The sequence below is a fragment of the Epinephelus fuscoguttatus genome, linkage group LG17 (genome assembly GCF_011397635.1).
Source record: "Epinephelus fuscoguttatus linkage group LG17, E.fuscoguttatus.final_Chr_v1".
In the NCBI taxonomy this organism is placed as follows: Eukaryota; Metazoa; Chordata; class Actinopteri; order Perciformes; family Serranidae; genus Epinephelus; species Epinephelus fuscoguttatus.
Window position 1 is genome coordinate 31125588 of NC_064768.1, and position 16244 is coordinate 31141831.

Sequence of the window (16244 nt, forward strand, 5' to 3'; positions counted from 1 at the left end):
GACATCACTACACACCTACTGAAGAATACATAAGAACACACATTGTGATGCATCAGTACAGGGCAGCATGACAGAAAACAGCGTTCACTACGGGAAGAGATTAAGATGTATTATCCATTACACTTAATCACTATGACCACATTACAGATCTATAAAAATGCAAATTCTGAGTCAAGCCCCTCACGTGGCAATGAAAACGGCCTCTCTTTGAAGTGAGTGGGAATTTTTAGCACCATGCAATCAGATAAAACTCCCTCTCAGTATAAAAACTTAAAGTCATGTCAGCGGTGTAATATGTATTCAGCGTTTATGAGATGTTGCTGTCTCACACAAATTGTTCCAACGAGACAGAGAATGTGAGACTTTTCAAGTGCGCTGACATTTCATTTTGTGGCACTGAAGTTAGATAAAACAGACCTTCTGTGGAAGTTGACACTGAGGTTCACTGGGAAAGAAGTTAGATTTCTTGGTAGATAAAACACAGTGGGTGTACTTGCAGCTTTGGTCATTTTGTGGAGTGTAGCTTTCAAGTTTGAAACACCATGTCCTCTCCACAGTCATCAAGGGATGAAGTCTCATTAATGCCCTCCCTGATTGCTCCACGGGTAAGGAATTTAACACTTAGAAACCCAATGCTTAAATTCGATTTTTAATATGCCGACTGAGCAACTGTATGTTCCTTGAAAAGGCCTTCTCATGTCAGTCACTGTGACTGAGCCACCCTTAAGTTCAATTCTTCACTTCTATCTGTGTCTAACTCATTTGCTCCTCTGTCTGTGCTCCTCGCTCCTTCCCTCTATGCCTGTTATAGTATACAGCTCGTCTCACTGCAATCAGCCTTGCAGCTCAGAGGAATAAGATCTACATTGGCAGGTGACTGGATTGGAATAGATAATAGAAAGGAGGGGAACGAGGGCGGGAGGGGGATAGTGATACAGACAAAGAGAGGGATGTATGAGCATAAGGAGAAAGTAAGGAAGACAGAGATAGAGTCAGGCAGAGCATGGTTGATTGAATCAATGGCAAGGATGAACTAAATGAGGCGACAGAGGAAGAGTGAGAGAGGCTACGGCTGGAGAGGAAGAATAGAGATGGCCAGTTGCTGAAGGAGATGTCTGCAACTTGGTGATGGAAGACCAGCCCACGGAGAAAAAAGATGGATTGATGAAGAACACAGTCGAATGCATGAATCTGCCTGCGCCATCTGCTTCTTCCTCCCCACCAAGGTACTACAGAAGGCATCTCCATATTGACCATGGCGACTTGTGAGTTCTCAGCCGTCACTTAGTTCATCTGTCACTTAGCCTGCTATGGCAAAATCCATCATGGCTAAAAAAAAGAAGTAAAAAAAGGCAATGGGGGAAAAAAGGGCAGAAAACGACAGAACATCCAGTTGGGGAGAAGGAGAGCTCCATTGAAAGGAGGAGGGGGACGATTAGTCAATCTGGCTGAGTGCTGTTGATACAGAACGGAGGGAGCCTTTTAAATATTTACACAGTCATAATTCAGAGCGAGTTATGCAGGTGTCGTATACCAACAGATCTTTCTCGGGAGCAAGACAGAACAGAAGAATAATAAGCAATACAAAGAACAGCGTTTACTAATTCCCAAGCTGGAGCTGCACAGCAAGGAGTGCTGCAGATGTCTGCTGCCCCCGGTAGGTTGTCATGGAGATGGGTCATATTTCTAGCCATTTCAGATGCGGTTGGCAGCTCAAATGTTTGTCTTGTTGACACAGTAAACCAAAGGCACCTCTGATGAGATGGAACATACAACAATGTAGAGAAGGAGCAAAGTTCGGTAACACTTTACTTGAAGGTATCTACATAAGGCTGACATGACATTGTCATGAACCTGTCATGAACATTATGTAAATGTCATAAACGTTTATGACTGCTGTCATTAAGTGTCATTCGGTTTTTGTCATGACAAGTTGACATTGTTTGGGTTGTCTTGATTATGACAACTTGACTTTAATTAAAGTGGCATTACCAGAAGTTGTCTTTGTCATGACAAGTTGACATTAAATTTGTTCAGGATGTTCTTATTGTCACAAGACATTAACCAGGATGACATTACCAGAAGATGTCTTTGTCATAACAATAATAATCATTATGTCAAGTTGTCATAAACACAAAAAGAGGTGCATTTCTTGTTAATGTCAAGTTGTTATGACAAAGACATCTTCTGGTAATGTCATCCTGGTTATGTCAAGCTGTCATTATAAGGACATCCCAAACCAATTTAATGTCAACTTGTCATGACAAAGACAACTTCTGGTAATGTCATCCTGGTTAATGTCAAGTTGTCATAATCAAGACAACCCCAATAATGTCAACCTGTCATTACAAAAAAGAATGACACTTAATGACAGCAGTCATAAACGTTTATGACACGTACATAATGTTCATGACAAGTTCATGACCGTGCCATGTCATAGTTATGACAGTGTCATGTCACCCTAATGTAGATACCTTCAAGTAAAGTGTTACGTAAAGTTCTTCTAGTAATCAACTCTAAATAAACAACTGAAAGTATTTTTTTTTTTTAAATGCCTGTATCCTCAGACTCTTGTACGCCTGGTCTTGACTCACCTGAGTAGCGTATGCGAAAGCCTTTGTGGCTGGTAGTATGATCGAAGGACCAGTGCAGGTAGACTTTGTTACTGGAGCTGGTGATGCTCAGTGGGTTGGAATAGTTACCACTGAGGGTAATCAGGAGCGGGCTCTGTCTGGATGGGCCTGGGTCAAGAGAGAGAAGACGAGTGTTAAGAAGAATCAATCTCAAGTCTCATAACATTGTGCTTTGGAAAAACTTGTCCATGCATTTATTTTCTGTAGACTTGACTCCTGTGATGGTGTCTTTATAGGTCTCTCTTAGAAAATCGATCAAACAGCTGCAGCTGTTTCAACATGCTGCTGCTCAAATCCTCACTAAGATTGAGAAAGTGGACCACATTACTCCAATTCTGAGGTTGTTACGCTGGCTTCCTTCTGTCAAAGAATCGATTTCAAAACACAGTTGTTGGTTTATAAAGCAGTGGACAGTATAGAGCGCAAATACATTTCTGACCTTCGTGCTACACTATGAACCATGAAGACCTCTCAGGTCTTCTGGGACAGATCTGCTTTGTGTCCCCAGAGTCAAGACTAAACGAGGAGAAGCAGTGTTTGGTTTTTATGCACCGCATAGCTGGAACAAACTCCCAGACAACTGCAGGTTTTTTTCAATTCAAGGCTGAAGACTTTTCTGTTTGCCGCTGCCTTTTATTGAATCAAATATTTATTGATTGCTTACACTGCACTGTAACTTTTATTCTTGTATTTTATTCCTTTATTGGTATATTTTAGATTGTTTTTATTTTTTATTCTGTAGCTCTTTAATTGTATTTAAATATTGTGTGTGTATGTTTTTATTATTATCTCATGTTTATTTATTTATTTTTGGTAATTGGTATTATTTCTTGCCTTTTTTCTCTTCATATTTTATTTGAAATGACTGATTGAAAAGATGTGGACAGATATAGATATGCAAATGCACATAGACATGTAAATACACAGAAGGACAAAAAGGAGGAGGAGCATGGATATATTCATGTAGCTGTAAGGGGTCAAAGTGTGTTTAATTGTCACTTAATTAGATGATTTTTGTTAAAAAAATATATGTGAGACAATTAAGTGTTTGATAGATAGTATGTGCTTGTCTCAATAAAAGATTATCTTAAAAAATGAACTGCATTTAAATGCCCTTTTATAATGTCTGTCTTTTGCACTCTCGATGCTTTTGATGTTTTATGTGAAGCACTTTGAATTGTCTTGCTACTGAAATGTGCCGTATAAATAAACTTGCCTTGCCCAAAGAAGAAGAGTGATAATAAGTTTATATAAAACACCACTAGCACTGGGTCTTCAACATAATGCAAGTATTCCTAAACATACACACTTGAATCTGAACAGTAATTTGAATCGCATTTTCCTTGTAAATGTAAATTGACAGAATACCATTTAGAAAAAAAAGCTGTCATCTTGCACAGATTGAGGTTTTTTTTTTTAATGTCTTAATTTTGAAACCAATATCATTTTTCCTCGTCGTGGCTTTTTAGGGATTGTGCGTTTTGTTAGACTTGTGGTTAAAATCAAAAGTTGCTCAGCCTAACTGTGGATAAAAGATTTCTTTCCATAATTGGCTTGGCAGCCCCAAGGTTAGCAAATGTCTGTTCCCCTCCACTCGGCACAAGATAAAAAGCACTAATCAGGAACGCTAGCGTGTATGACCGCCATTTTCTCAGAGCAGCCTGGCAGAGTTGCTGACTGTGCCTCTAATCACATGCAAATGTACAAGGCAGATGTAGATGTTCTGTCGCCATGAAAGGGAGCCTGTGTGTGATTTTCTGTTAGTAGATGCGGGGAGCTTTGTAAGGGACGGTAAATTCAGCTGTCTGGCTCATTTTAGCTTTTTATTGTGGATGTTTGTGGAAAATTAGTCTTTGGCCAAGGAAGTGTGGGAAGTGTCAAAGGCACGTGGGGTCAGATGCAGAGGGCAGCACCCAGACAAGGAATTAACATGATGCTGCTCAACTGAATTACGTGATACTGAATGCTGGTCTACATGTTCGTCCTAAAACAGATGCAGCGACTCACCATCAAAGATCTCAAGCTCATCAAACTGTCGGCTGGTCTGGAAGTGCTCTATGGTGAAGGTGATGTTGTAGCCAGGTTCCACTTTGACCACCCAGGAGCAGGACTCAAAATGGGGGAAGCCGCTGCCTGGCGACTGGCTCATGATGACACCTGTGGAAGCTGTCAGTACCTCATTCATGGGACAAGTCACTGCGGAGAGAAATAAGAGGCAGAGACAAATCAGTTAATTTGAATCATAGGAATAATGGTTTGTTTATGTTTTTGTTGTTCTGTGATGTTTCATAATTGCACATTCCCTCTAATTGTTTTTAGTGAATTTAATTTACCTTGAAGCACAAATTGGATTGGATAGACCTGCGCTGTTGTTGGAGGGCAACTCAATATGACTAAAAGCATAGCTAAGCTAATTGTCATCCTGCTCCTGACGCTGTCGCGGGAAACAAAGCTGTCCATGCTAAGTCAGTCCAGGAAACAACATGCATATATTATATAACGTTACTGAATTTCCCTCCTCCTTGTCCGTTGTCAGTATGTGACAGATATGATGTTAACGTGCCCGCTAATGCTCTCATCTGCCTGGGAACCCTATTGCAGTGGCACGTCTGGGCAGACCACATCCATCCGCTCGTCAAATTCCCCCTGTGACATCCTTTGACATTTCCTAGTGGTTTCAGTCTGTATTATCAGACGTTACACAGCGCTCCTGTCTGTTGCGTTTTTGCCAGGATGCTGTGAAGCCAGCCTCTTAATCTGCCAGAGCTGTCTGCATACACAGTGGAACCCCAAAAAACAAACTGCAACATGAAAGGAAGCCAATGCTGCAACGACGACACAATGCAACTGCTGCACGTTTTTTTCCTTCCCATTGTCTCTGTGGCTCACCTAATGGGGCAAACGTAGACTGTAAAATAATTCTGTCCACAGCAGAGAAAGATAAACATTTGCACTTCTTGTTGCGATATAACATAAACCTACGTGAGGTAAATGATCTCTTTTATGAAATTAACAGTACTGTACATCACTCCTTTCTATATTGCTAAGAATCCTGAGGGGGTACTTTGGCGAACATTATTGTAAGAACTCAAACCAACAGCTTGTTAAGAGCTTTACAATCAACCAAAGAGCATTTCAGAAAAAAGCATACATTCACCTTGTTAAACACCAGCCAGAGGCTTCACTTACAATCACAGCAGAAATAATAAAATACACAATAAGATGTTGACAAATGTGATTAAAAACCACTTCAAAGTGGACGTAACCAGGTATTTTTTTGCATGTGTGTACATTTTGTGTGTGTTTGTCAACCTAGTGTGGCGGTGAATCTACGTGGGGGTCTAAATGCCCCTGTTGTGTGCCACAATTTGAATACCCGAGCCTGTTGTGCCTCAGGGTAAGCAGCACTTGGCACTCGCAGGTCCTTCATTACAATGGTAAAATGTTGAACGCTCTGAATCACATTCTAGCAGCGCGCCTCCTTTTTGGGACAGTGTGTAAACTTGTTTTGTGCACACAGTCGGTGTTTGTGTCGGCGCACTGTTGTGTGAGAGTGCGTGCGCTTCTTGGCTTGTTCAACCTCCTCTCTGTGTGTTCATAGGGGAAAGAGATTATTAAATTCGCAGGGAAAACATTATGGCAGACAGCCTGGGTTAAACGGCATTTGCAAAATAACTCTTAGCTTTTTTATTTTTACCTTGCTCGGCATGTCAACTAGGTGGATTTATTGCCTCAGGAAATTTCAGATAATGTCAGGTAAGCTGCCACTCAGAGGCAAAGTTATGTTAAAACGAGGCATGCTCCTGTCAAATACTTTCGCCACAACTTCTTGCTGTTCATTGTATTTATATTAGCTGCAGATCCCAACAACACAAACACTAATACACACATATCTGCTTATGCTGTTTACCATGGGTCAAGAAACTGCATTTAAGGGGGGCTTTAATGTCTTTATTAAATAGTGAACAGCAGAGAAATCACAGACAATGAGGGGAGAGAAAGATGGGGAATGACAAGCAACAACGGTCCCCAGCTGGGATCAACCCCCTCGGCCACCAGGGTGTCCTGAGCTGTGTCTCAATAACATACAGTGCTTGCATACTAAGTAAGCTTAAGTAGAGGGGAAATACAGCTATTGTACTGACTTAAAACATTAAGGGAACATTCTGCAGATGTGTAGAACTGCTGTACGACAGCAGCACCTCAGACAATACAATATCCGCAGGATGCACTACAACAATAGTGCCATTATATGATGTAAGACTTAGAAATCTACAAATAGTTTCAGCATCTAACTTTGGAAGTAAAGGCGACAGTAATCTATTCTCATCCCAAATTCCAAGAAGTCTGTGAAATCATTTACAACCTCAAGCACCTCTGTGGAGTCAAAAAGCTTAAATCCATCACTGATAGTGAAACTAATCGCTCCCGGGGAAGTAGCATATAAAATCTAAGAGTGAAGTTCATTAACCAATCAATTCTCTGAGGATGAGATGTGTGTTGTCAGTGACCTTTCAGAAAGCTCCAGCGTGTCTTCAAAACTGCCTTCAGCTCGTCTTGGAGCTGATGGAGGGAGACAGGCACGAGCTCTTATCGATAGGCTGCTACTTATTAAACTAATCCACTTTGAAATGAAGCATCACTCTGTTTGGCTGTAAACAAAAGGGTATTAGGGGACAAATCTGACAGCTGGAAAAAAAATGGCAGCCTCAACACGCAAGGTGAGATCAACATTGATAGGGCTCAAAATGAAATTTCACTTTAATGAGACAAGGAATGGAATAAGCTGGGAGCAGGAGTGGCAATCTATGAGACATCCTTTCTGCTGGTGTGTAAATTGTTTACCGTACGCAACAGCCTCCCAATAAAGGAGGGGGGTTGACTTCTGTGCAGACAAGCACAGATGCACGCACATCTGCATCCACACAGGCACGTGTGTGCACTCCAGTATGCAAGTATGGATGATGTGCATAAATCTACAATACATCATGCTTGTATAATGCTGCATTGCTGTTGAGACGCCTTTATTCATGTTGGTATTTAATTAGCATAAGCTGAGGGGCGATAACGAGCTGATTGAAGGGGATGGGCCGCAACATAAGCATTAGTGTGGATCAGGACCTGACAACTCTAAAAAGTCAGGAATGACAATGAAGACATGAAAAAGGGGGCAGCTGTAATCCATTCTGCGGGATGTAAAGAAGGGAGCTAGGGCATAAAATGTAGTCTGGGGAACAAACAGACAGACAGAGAGGTGATGGAGGCAAGGGGACCGAGTGGGATGCAGAAAGCGAGTTAGCTGGGAAACTAATGTGATGGGTGATTATGCAGGTTTTAACCAGAAATCTGTCTGGGGGATAAACACAGGGATTTTGGATCATCAGAGCTCATTGTCTTTCATTAATGAATTCAAGCAACACTTTGTACTGATGCTGTCGCTTTGTGTGTGTGTGATGCTGAACTCCCCGCGGTCTCAGCAGACAGCAGATGTAGTTGAGAGCTGTGGGTCCAATATGACCCTGTTTAATCAAATAGTAGGCAAATCAAATAATCCACGAACCAACTGGTTGCTCCGAAGGCAGGAAATACAAGAGAGGCTGAACCCATTTGCCATTGTGACTGGCAACATTTCTCTGGATTAAACAAGAAAAAAACAAGAGTGTGTCTCTCTTTGTGTGCGTGCGTCTCTGTTTGTGTGTGTGTGTGTGGCGGTGGTGGCTTTCATCTATTGTATGTCAGTGTTGAGAGAAAAGGAAAAGGCAGCGACAGAGGAAGACAGATCTGGGTATTGATAGACACCTGTGGGTAAACGTGTGTGACAATACATTGCACTGTGTTGTTGTGTTTTGAACCAGCCTCTGAGAAAGACAAAAACAAAAAGGGAACAGGGAATAAAGAGTATGTGTGTTACGCAACGACAGGAGTCTGACGCTAGTGAGTCGGGGGAGGGAAGTGGCGAGTGCAGGGGGGAGGGAGTGCAGAGGATGAGTGAGGATACTGGAGCTGAGGGGCAAGCAACACTGCAGAACCGCCTGTAGCCTCCAGTGCTGCTCGCTGGTAGACTATCACAATGACAGCACCCACTGCTGTGTAACCCAGACACATGCTAGACCAGTATGTATGTATGTGTATACAGTATATGTACAAGCGTGTGATGTGTTGAATTGAATGTGTATGTGTGTGTGTGGGGGGTGGGGGCAGCTAGACGTGCCGGGAGGGCTGTGCTTGTCAGAGCTAGAAGTGGTGATTTGATAGGTGCAGCTGCAGCCGGCATGTCCCCTGCATTTCAATGAGCTGTGCACTTCGTCTCTCCGCTGCCCTCCAACTAAGTCTCACCCTGTCTCTCTTTCTCGCCTCCCCTTTTAACTCCTGTCCTACTCTCACTTACTCGCCATCCCTCTGCTCATTTCGCAGTCTCTCTGCTATCTCTCCAGACAGATTTAGTTTTTTTCCTCAAGAATCCTGCTTATTCAGAGTAATCTCAAACTTATCTCCTCTCTATCCTTCGCTCTCCTCTCTCTCGCAATTCAATCCCCTCCTCTTCCTTCGCTCTAGCATCAGTCTGTTGTCTTACTTTCCTGTCTACTCTTAACTTCCTCTCACTCAGCTCCTTCAGCTTATGTTATCCGTGGCTCTCCTCTCCATCACCCTGGTCTGTCTATGTTGGCAAAGTGACAGCTTGCAGGAAGGAGGAGTACGGTGGAACTGTTTGTCCCCAGTGTAAGTACCTCTCAGCAGAAGGGGAACAATTAACAGGCCACACAAGCCATGACGATAAGCGTAGATTCACACCTGAAATTCACTGCAAACCACAACTAAATGCATTCAATTGTCACTGACTTTCACAGCACATTGATTTGTTTATCGTAGCAAGCCAAAGCTGTACACAAAGCAGATCTTCAAAAATTCAAATGCAAGGCAATGTCAGTGGATGTTTTCACTCGCACATGTCTCTGCTGCTGCAGATGTCTGCAGGTACAGCGAGGGGTTAGCAGGCAAAAGGCAGAACTTCACAAAGGGTAAATAAATGCACACACAAAGGATTCCCCTCATTCCTTTTTTCTCACTTGAATTTTGATACTTTCAGCCTTCTCTGTGTCCTGGGTATTTTGTTTCATGTCTTTTAGTATTAGACTACACATAGCTCCTCTTCCCCTTTCACTGTCCTCTTTCTTTCACTATCTCTCCTTCCTTTATCCATCTCGTGCAGAGAGCATTTGTATATTTTTCCTATGTAGCACTCCAAATTAGCTGCATTCATCAAATTCCGCCCACTCCCTCTCATCCACCATGTAACCCACAAACAAAGTGACACACACAAAACGACAATGACGAAACAAGACAGAAAAAAATAATCAATATGTTTAAAAAAAAAAAAAAAAAAAAAAACTGAAAATGAAAGATATGCTTTTATGATATTCTGAAGCAGAGAAAAAAAACAGAGGGACCCCTCTATGCACCCAGTCTCTTGCCCAGAGGAAAAGTACTGCACACAACATACAGTGTTATGATGATGCAGTGTGCTGGGAACGCTGCACTCACGGATTCCTCTGGGAGGATGATATCCCGGTATGTAGAGAGTGCCACAGCAGCCACCCTCAGCCTCATGGGAGCCAAGTATCATCCACAGAGATGGAGAGTGCTACCAAACTGATATGTGGCTGCGGCTCCATGACTACAGGCAGAAATAGCACCCACGGGAGCCAGAAATAAGGCAAAACTCGAACTAGTGCATGAGTCTATGATTAGAGAAAAATGATATTGGCTACCTATAACCCTGCCGAAAATAAACTCACAGAGGATCCCTTTGGCAGAGGGAGACAGTGTGACACCTGTGCTGTGTTATGTTTGTGAAGCTAATGACTCTTCAGGACCCTCTTGAAAATGAGATGATGCATCTTAAGTGTCTGTTTCTGTAAACAAAACAATGTATTCAATATGAAGTGTCTTGTCTTGTACATGTACTGTAGAAAAAGTAGCTACTATTTTTGCAAAGAGTGCATGTTCATCTTTGTGGTCTTACACAGCCAGACCTATCCCTACACTTTTTAGTGCTGTGCCAGTGCTGGAGAAGGTTCTGGCTCAAGCAGCAACCTCCAAGGCTGGAAAATGAAGCCAATACAAAGTGCCAAAAACTGCAGTTCATCAAATGGACACTTGAGGCTGGCTCAAAAACAGAGTGAATCCCCACAGACCCCCTGTGTTAAAATGCCCAACTCCACAGCAGAAATAAACATGTTTACAGCCTGGTACAAACAACAGTTTTGGTCTTTATAGCTCATGTCAACATTCATAACAAGTGCACGGAGGTGAATTTAAAAAAATAATTCACCAGTTCACATATTATTAAGGTAAAAAATTATGCATTTTCAAGGGTGGAGCCACTTTGAGTGACAGGCTGTCTGCAAGATGTGGCTACAGTCTATGAGTCAGACTCGCCCCAAATATCCAAATATGGTCAGCTCTGGCTCCAAAAAAGAGCCAAGATGGCAACAGCCGTAATGCCAAACTCGAGGCTTCAAAACAGCAGTCCACAAACCAATAGGTGACATCATGGTAGCTACATCCATTATTTATACAGTCTATGGCCTGGCTGAAGCCATTATAATTACATTCTTAGGGGAAAACAAAGACTTTGGGTTGTTTGTATTTCTTTAAACCAATCAGACTCATCTTGGGCAGCGCTAAGACTGAATTGTAGCAATGGTGCCCTTGCAAAGTAGTGTCAGGAAATAGTGAGAAGGGGAGTACAAATTCCCTCTGAACTATTAGCCAATGGCAGGCTTAAAGGTACAGTAGAGTCTTCATCCTGTGAGTCACATTAATCTTTAAGTAACATCAACAGCTGCACCTGTTGTTTCTATGCTGGTGCACAGCGCTGCCCATGTTTTCACACTTATATGACAGTGTCATCTGTGTTTGCTGCTATTTGCATACTGAAATCCATTTCCAAGGGACACATCCACATGATTACTTAGGATTACGGTGATTCTGTACCATCATGTTGCCCTGAGAGATCTGGGCAACAACTCTGAATGCTTTTTTTAGGAATGTTCCACTATTTCATTTACTTTATACAAGGCAGAGCACAATATTTACCTCAACATATGACTCATGTGTGTAGCCATAATTTTCTATTAATTTCATTTCATAAGAACATTTCTGGAAAACATTGGCGCTATTGGGAAATTATACCATTTGAGAGTTAGATTCAGTTGCCAAACAGCAAAATTATACATAAAAGAAGCAATTAAGTACTATTATTAATATTTTTTTTGTTAGATCCATTTTTTGTTTTCTGGCTTTGATTTTTGGACTTCACATATTGTTGCCCAGCAACAGAAAGACATACTGCACCAGCTCATGGACACCCTACCTTTTGAGACTTTTGAGCTAAAAATACAAAAACACCTCTATTTATTTATTATTCAACCCCTTATCACAGATTTCAACTTAACATACAGATATTTCAGAAACATTTTGCAGCATTTTAGACCTGCAAACTCTCTCTCTACCTGTAAGAACATTTTAGTTACTTCATTTGACAAATTAAATATTTTGGAGCATTTTGAGATTAGAACACAACAAGGAAAGTCTTGTTTCGATTAACAAGTTTTAACTGAAGAAATACTGGATTGTAATTGTTGATGCTTAAATGAGTTCATTGCTGCAGTGCTGCAGCTGGTAAACGTGGAGCGAATTTTGATTGATTGATTTTAAATATTACTTAACATACTGCTGGGTAGCTTGTGAGATCCCTCTTGGGGACCAATGAAGCCTTACTGATATAATAATATTACAGTGTATATGTTTTAATCTGTGATTTACTGATAATCTGAATTTGAAAAGTAACTTAAGTTGTCAGACAAATGTAGTGGGGAAAAAAAAGTACAAAATTTGCCTCTGAGATGTAGCGGAGTAGAAGAGTAACAGCAGAAAATTACAACATTGGGCATCGGTGGCTTAGTGGATAAAGCAGGCACCCCATGTACAAAGGCATCGTCCTTGCTGCAGCGGCCACGGGACTGAATCCAGCCTATTGCCCTTTGCTGCATGTCATCCCTTCTCTTTCACCCCCTTTCACGCTACACTGTCCTGTCCATTAAAGGCATTAAAGCCCCCAAACAGTATCTTTAAAAAGTAAAGTGCAAGTGCCTAAAATTCATACTTCAGTAAAGTACTTTCTGCCACTGATAACTGAGTCGAGAAATGTCAGGAAGTTAGCTAAAGCTTGCTAGTTTAGCTAACATTACGTAACAGGAAGGTGACTTTAAACAGTCCGCAATGTCATATACTTTATGCTGTTCTGTAAGGCAGCAGCTATTGTGCTGCTACCAGCAGTTTATTTGCTCAGGCTGCAGGTATTTAAACTTCACTTACGGCGAACTCTTGCATGCCATGGACAATCATTCTCACGCAAATCACTTTAGCCTGAGCATAAAAAGAGCCACGCTGGAGCCTCAAACAAGACAAGTAACGATGCCCATTACTGTTTGCAATGAAAATAAACACCTTAAGTTTTGATAGACATGTTTGTCAAGGAGTCATTATCTCCTCACTCACTCAGTCCCCCACCCTCATTTCTTGTAAACTTGGATCTCCAAAAATCGCGCTAATGACCTGGTTGACGCTGAACCGAATGGAGATGAGTTTGCAGGTAAGAAAAGATGAAACAGGAGGGGAAAGACTTACTAAATGTAACCAAGATGAAGGCAGAATCAGATTTGAAAAGAGAGCACTTATGACTGGAAAGTTGCAAGTTTGATCCCTGGACGGACAGAAAAAACATGAGCAGGGAAAGAGCAGTGCTTACAGTGCCCTCCCCACCACCACTGAGGTTCCTTTGAACAAGGCCCTTAACCCCCAACTGTTCGAGTGGAGCTGCTCCGTGACCAAATGTGTGATTGTGAATAGGGCCCTCCTGCAAAAACGAGCGTGCCTTTCCTTGGATACGTTCTCAAGTTTTCAAGCCTCAGGCAGTCACTCACCATCGCATGAGGGTGGCGGCCCCTCAAACTCCAAGTGTGTCCCCAACCGGCAGGTCAGGATGCTGTTTCCACTTAACTGGTAGCCTGGGAGACATCGGTAGCGCACTATATCACCTGCAGAGAGAGATGGAGGAGGGAGAGGTACAGGTTATGACAGATCTGAGATGGGGGCAACAATCAATATGACTGATAGAAGCCAAAATGTCTCCACACGCCAATCAGTGCTCCTTAGCCAGGACACTGATTTGAAGCTGAAGTAATCATGCTCCATTGTGTGTCTCAGTGAAAGAAAAAGTTAACAGTGGGAAAAAGTAGCATAATAAATCCCCACTGGGGATCCTATAGATGAAACACTATGTCAGTGCTGCTTCCTTTGTGTCTCTGAATAATAATGTGTCAAGGAGGTATGCAAATAAACAGATAAGGAGAATTAATCTCCATTGTCTTCTACAGGGGAGAATGAGAGCACCTGCATCGAATCCCTCTGGCTTTCTGATTATTTTGTCATAATCATTCATTTATGCTGCTGCTTTCAAATCCCACGGGCTATGTTGTTTGGGGTAAATCTGCAGTCAGTACTATTGCCTTATGGGATGTGTAGTCAGTATCAGAGTCAGTGAACATGGGGCAGTGTAGACGGTCAAAGCCAGAATGTGAACTGACAGAGGGATTAACTATTTAAAACGCTACATTCCACAAGTCAGTACGGAAAAGAGATTTAATGGAAAGAAAGTCAGCAGTGCCTAGAAAGCACTGAGTGTCTGTGTCTATATGTGTATGACTTCGCCTTTTTGTGACAGCATTTCCACTTACCAATTTTAAACTCTTTGCTTGCCATCAGGATCTCTGCATTCGGAATGATGGGGGGAGGCAGGCAGAACTGCAGCCTGTAAGCTTTATTGAGAGCATCAAAGACACAAGGAGTCAAAAACAGGATGTGTCAAATGTAAAAATAACGATCGAGTAAGGAGAGTAATATATATACCTTGATAGCTGATACGGAATAGTCCACCTTTCTCTGTGTTACTACGGAAACGTATCAGCACCTGATTTGACGTGCTGCTGGGCGGGTCATTGGGCTCACCATCAGTGAACACTCCTAGTTTCCTGGTTGTTTCCTGTGGACCATCCCTAAAAGCAAAAAAAGGTCAACTATAACTTCAGATATAATAATACACTGGAGTAAAGTGGTTTTCTGTCACCAGCCTCTGCTCAAATGCTCACTTGCTCTCTAAACATAAAGTACCTCCAGGCTCTGTGACGCATATCTGTGAGAAAACCAAACAAAGCCACATGCAAGATTATTGTCAAGCAGCTTCCAGCAGCAGAGTCTCACCAAGCTGCTCTCACTTCATCATACCCAAAGCAATTACTCTGGGCTGCTTTGGGTGATTATGTTGAAATAAGGTAAAAATTACAGATAAGCGTGGAATGACAGGTCTGGATTGCGCTGTTCCTGCTAAGTGCCATCCAATGGGAGTGTCTCTGGAAGCTGCGGCCCAGTCTTGGCAGTCCCCTGGCGTGGGCATGGCCGATTAAGCCAGCTCCCAGATTCCTGCCACAACCATTCAGCTTAAAAACCATCTGTCTTTGGCTGTCAGACTGGGCATGGGAGATTACAAGCAGCTCTGGAAACGGCTGGCTAGGGACTGCTGCCTGACAGCACTCTGGCCAAGCCGCCATTACGAGGCCCATTTCCTTGGCTCAGTAGTTCAGTGGATAGATACACAGCGGTGGTAACTGGAAACTGGGGAACATGATAGTCCCCATCTTGGCTCTGCAAGAGCTTGTTGGGGAAGATCAGCACAGTGGGGGGCGTTTACAGAAGAGCAACAATATGCTAAAAAGTGGACATTTTGGCTCACTATAGCCATGTCGACTAAGTCACATGAAATCTTCATGCGCTAAAAAAAATCTTCACACACATTTCTATAAGCAGCCCAATCCGTAAAACATAGATGTCACCCCTTGCCATGTGGACTTTTCATGTGGTCGTCAAGTTGCCAGGTTGGCTGGCAGTCAGATCTCCGGTCTCACTGAGAGCTGGGACCTTTGGAGCTTGTCTCAGGGAGAGGGGATCAACTGGGACTGGCAACCACCATGCATGCAAAATCCTGTCTTTGGTCGCACATATGGCAGGCACAGCCGTGCATTATGGAGGTGATGAAAGGAAGCTTTACCCCTCGATACTCAGTCAGGCAAAAAGACACACACCTACTGCATAAACGTCTTGACACAAACATTAACACACACACACGAAAAAAAGGAGCACACACACATTTCCACCTGCCAAAGCCGACTTTCTGTCTTCCTTTCTCTTCTTTCCCACACATATATTTACAGAGGTGGGAACCATATTCCACCTACTGCTCTGATGGTCCGCCATGGCTGACTGCATTCATTACATTTCAGCGTTTGGGAAATATGAAATAAAATATATATTTTGTTTGTGCACATGAAAAGCCAAAGCCCACAGAGGTATTTGTGGTTTCTGGTGTTGCCTCTGCACGTTCCTATTGTTAAGAATAATTACATAAAAAATAACTAACAATATTATTATCCTTTACATTTGTACTGAAATCCATGTGGGTGAACGCACACTAAAAAAAGCAAAAGGGATTTG

General features: G+C 42.4%; 1 protein-coding gene across 1 annotated transcript in view; it reads right to left on the reverse strand.

Moving 5' to 3' along the window:
* The window catches only part of csmd2 (CUB and Sushi multiple domains 2), a 291890-nt gene that overhangs the window by 39455 nt on the left and 236191 nt on the right, over positions 1-16244 (reverse strand). Inside the window, exons 45-49 of the mRNA XM_049602272.1 lie at positions 14607-14752; positions 14435-14515; positions 13622-13735; positions 4641-4829; positions 2595-2741 (exon numbers count right to left, since the gene is read on the reverse strand). Of these exons, the coding sequence (XP_049458229.1) occupies positions 2595-2741; positions 4641-4829; positions 13622-13735; positions 14435-14515; positions 14607-14752 (677 nt within the window). The remainder of the gene's footprint in view (positions 1-2594; positions 2742-4640; positions 4830-13621; positions 13736-14434; positions 14516-14606; positions 14753-16244) is intronic.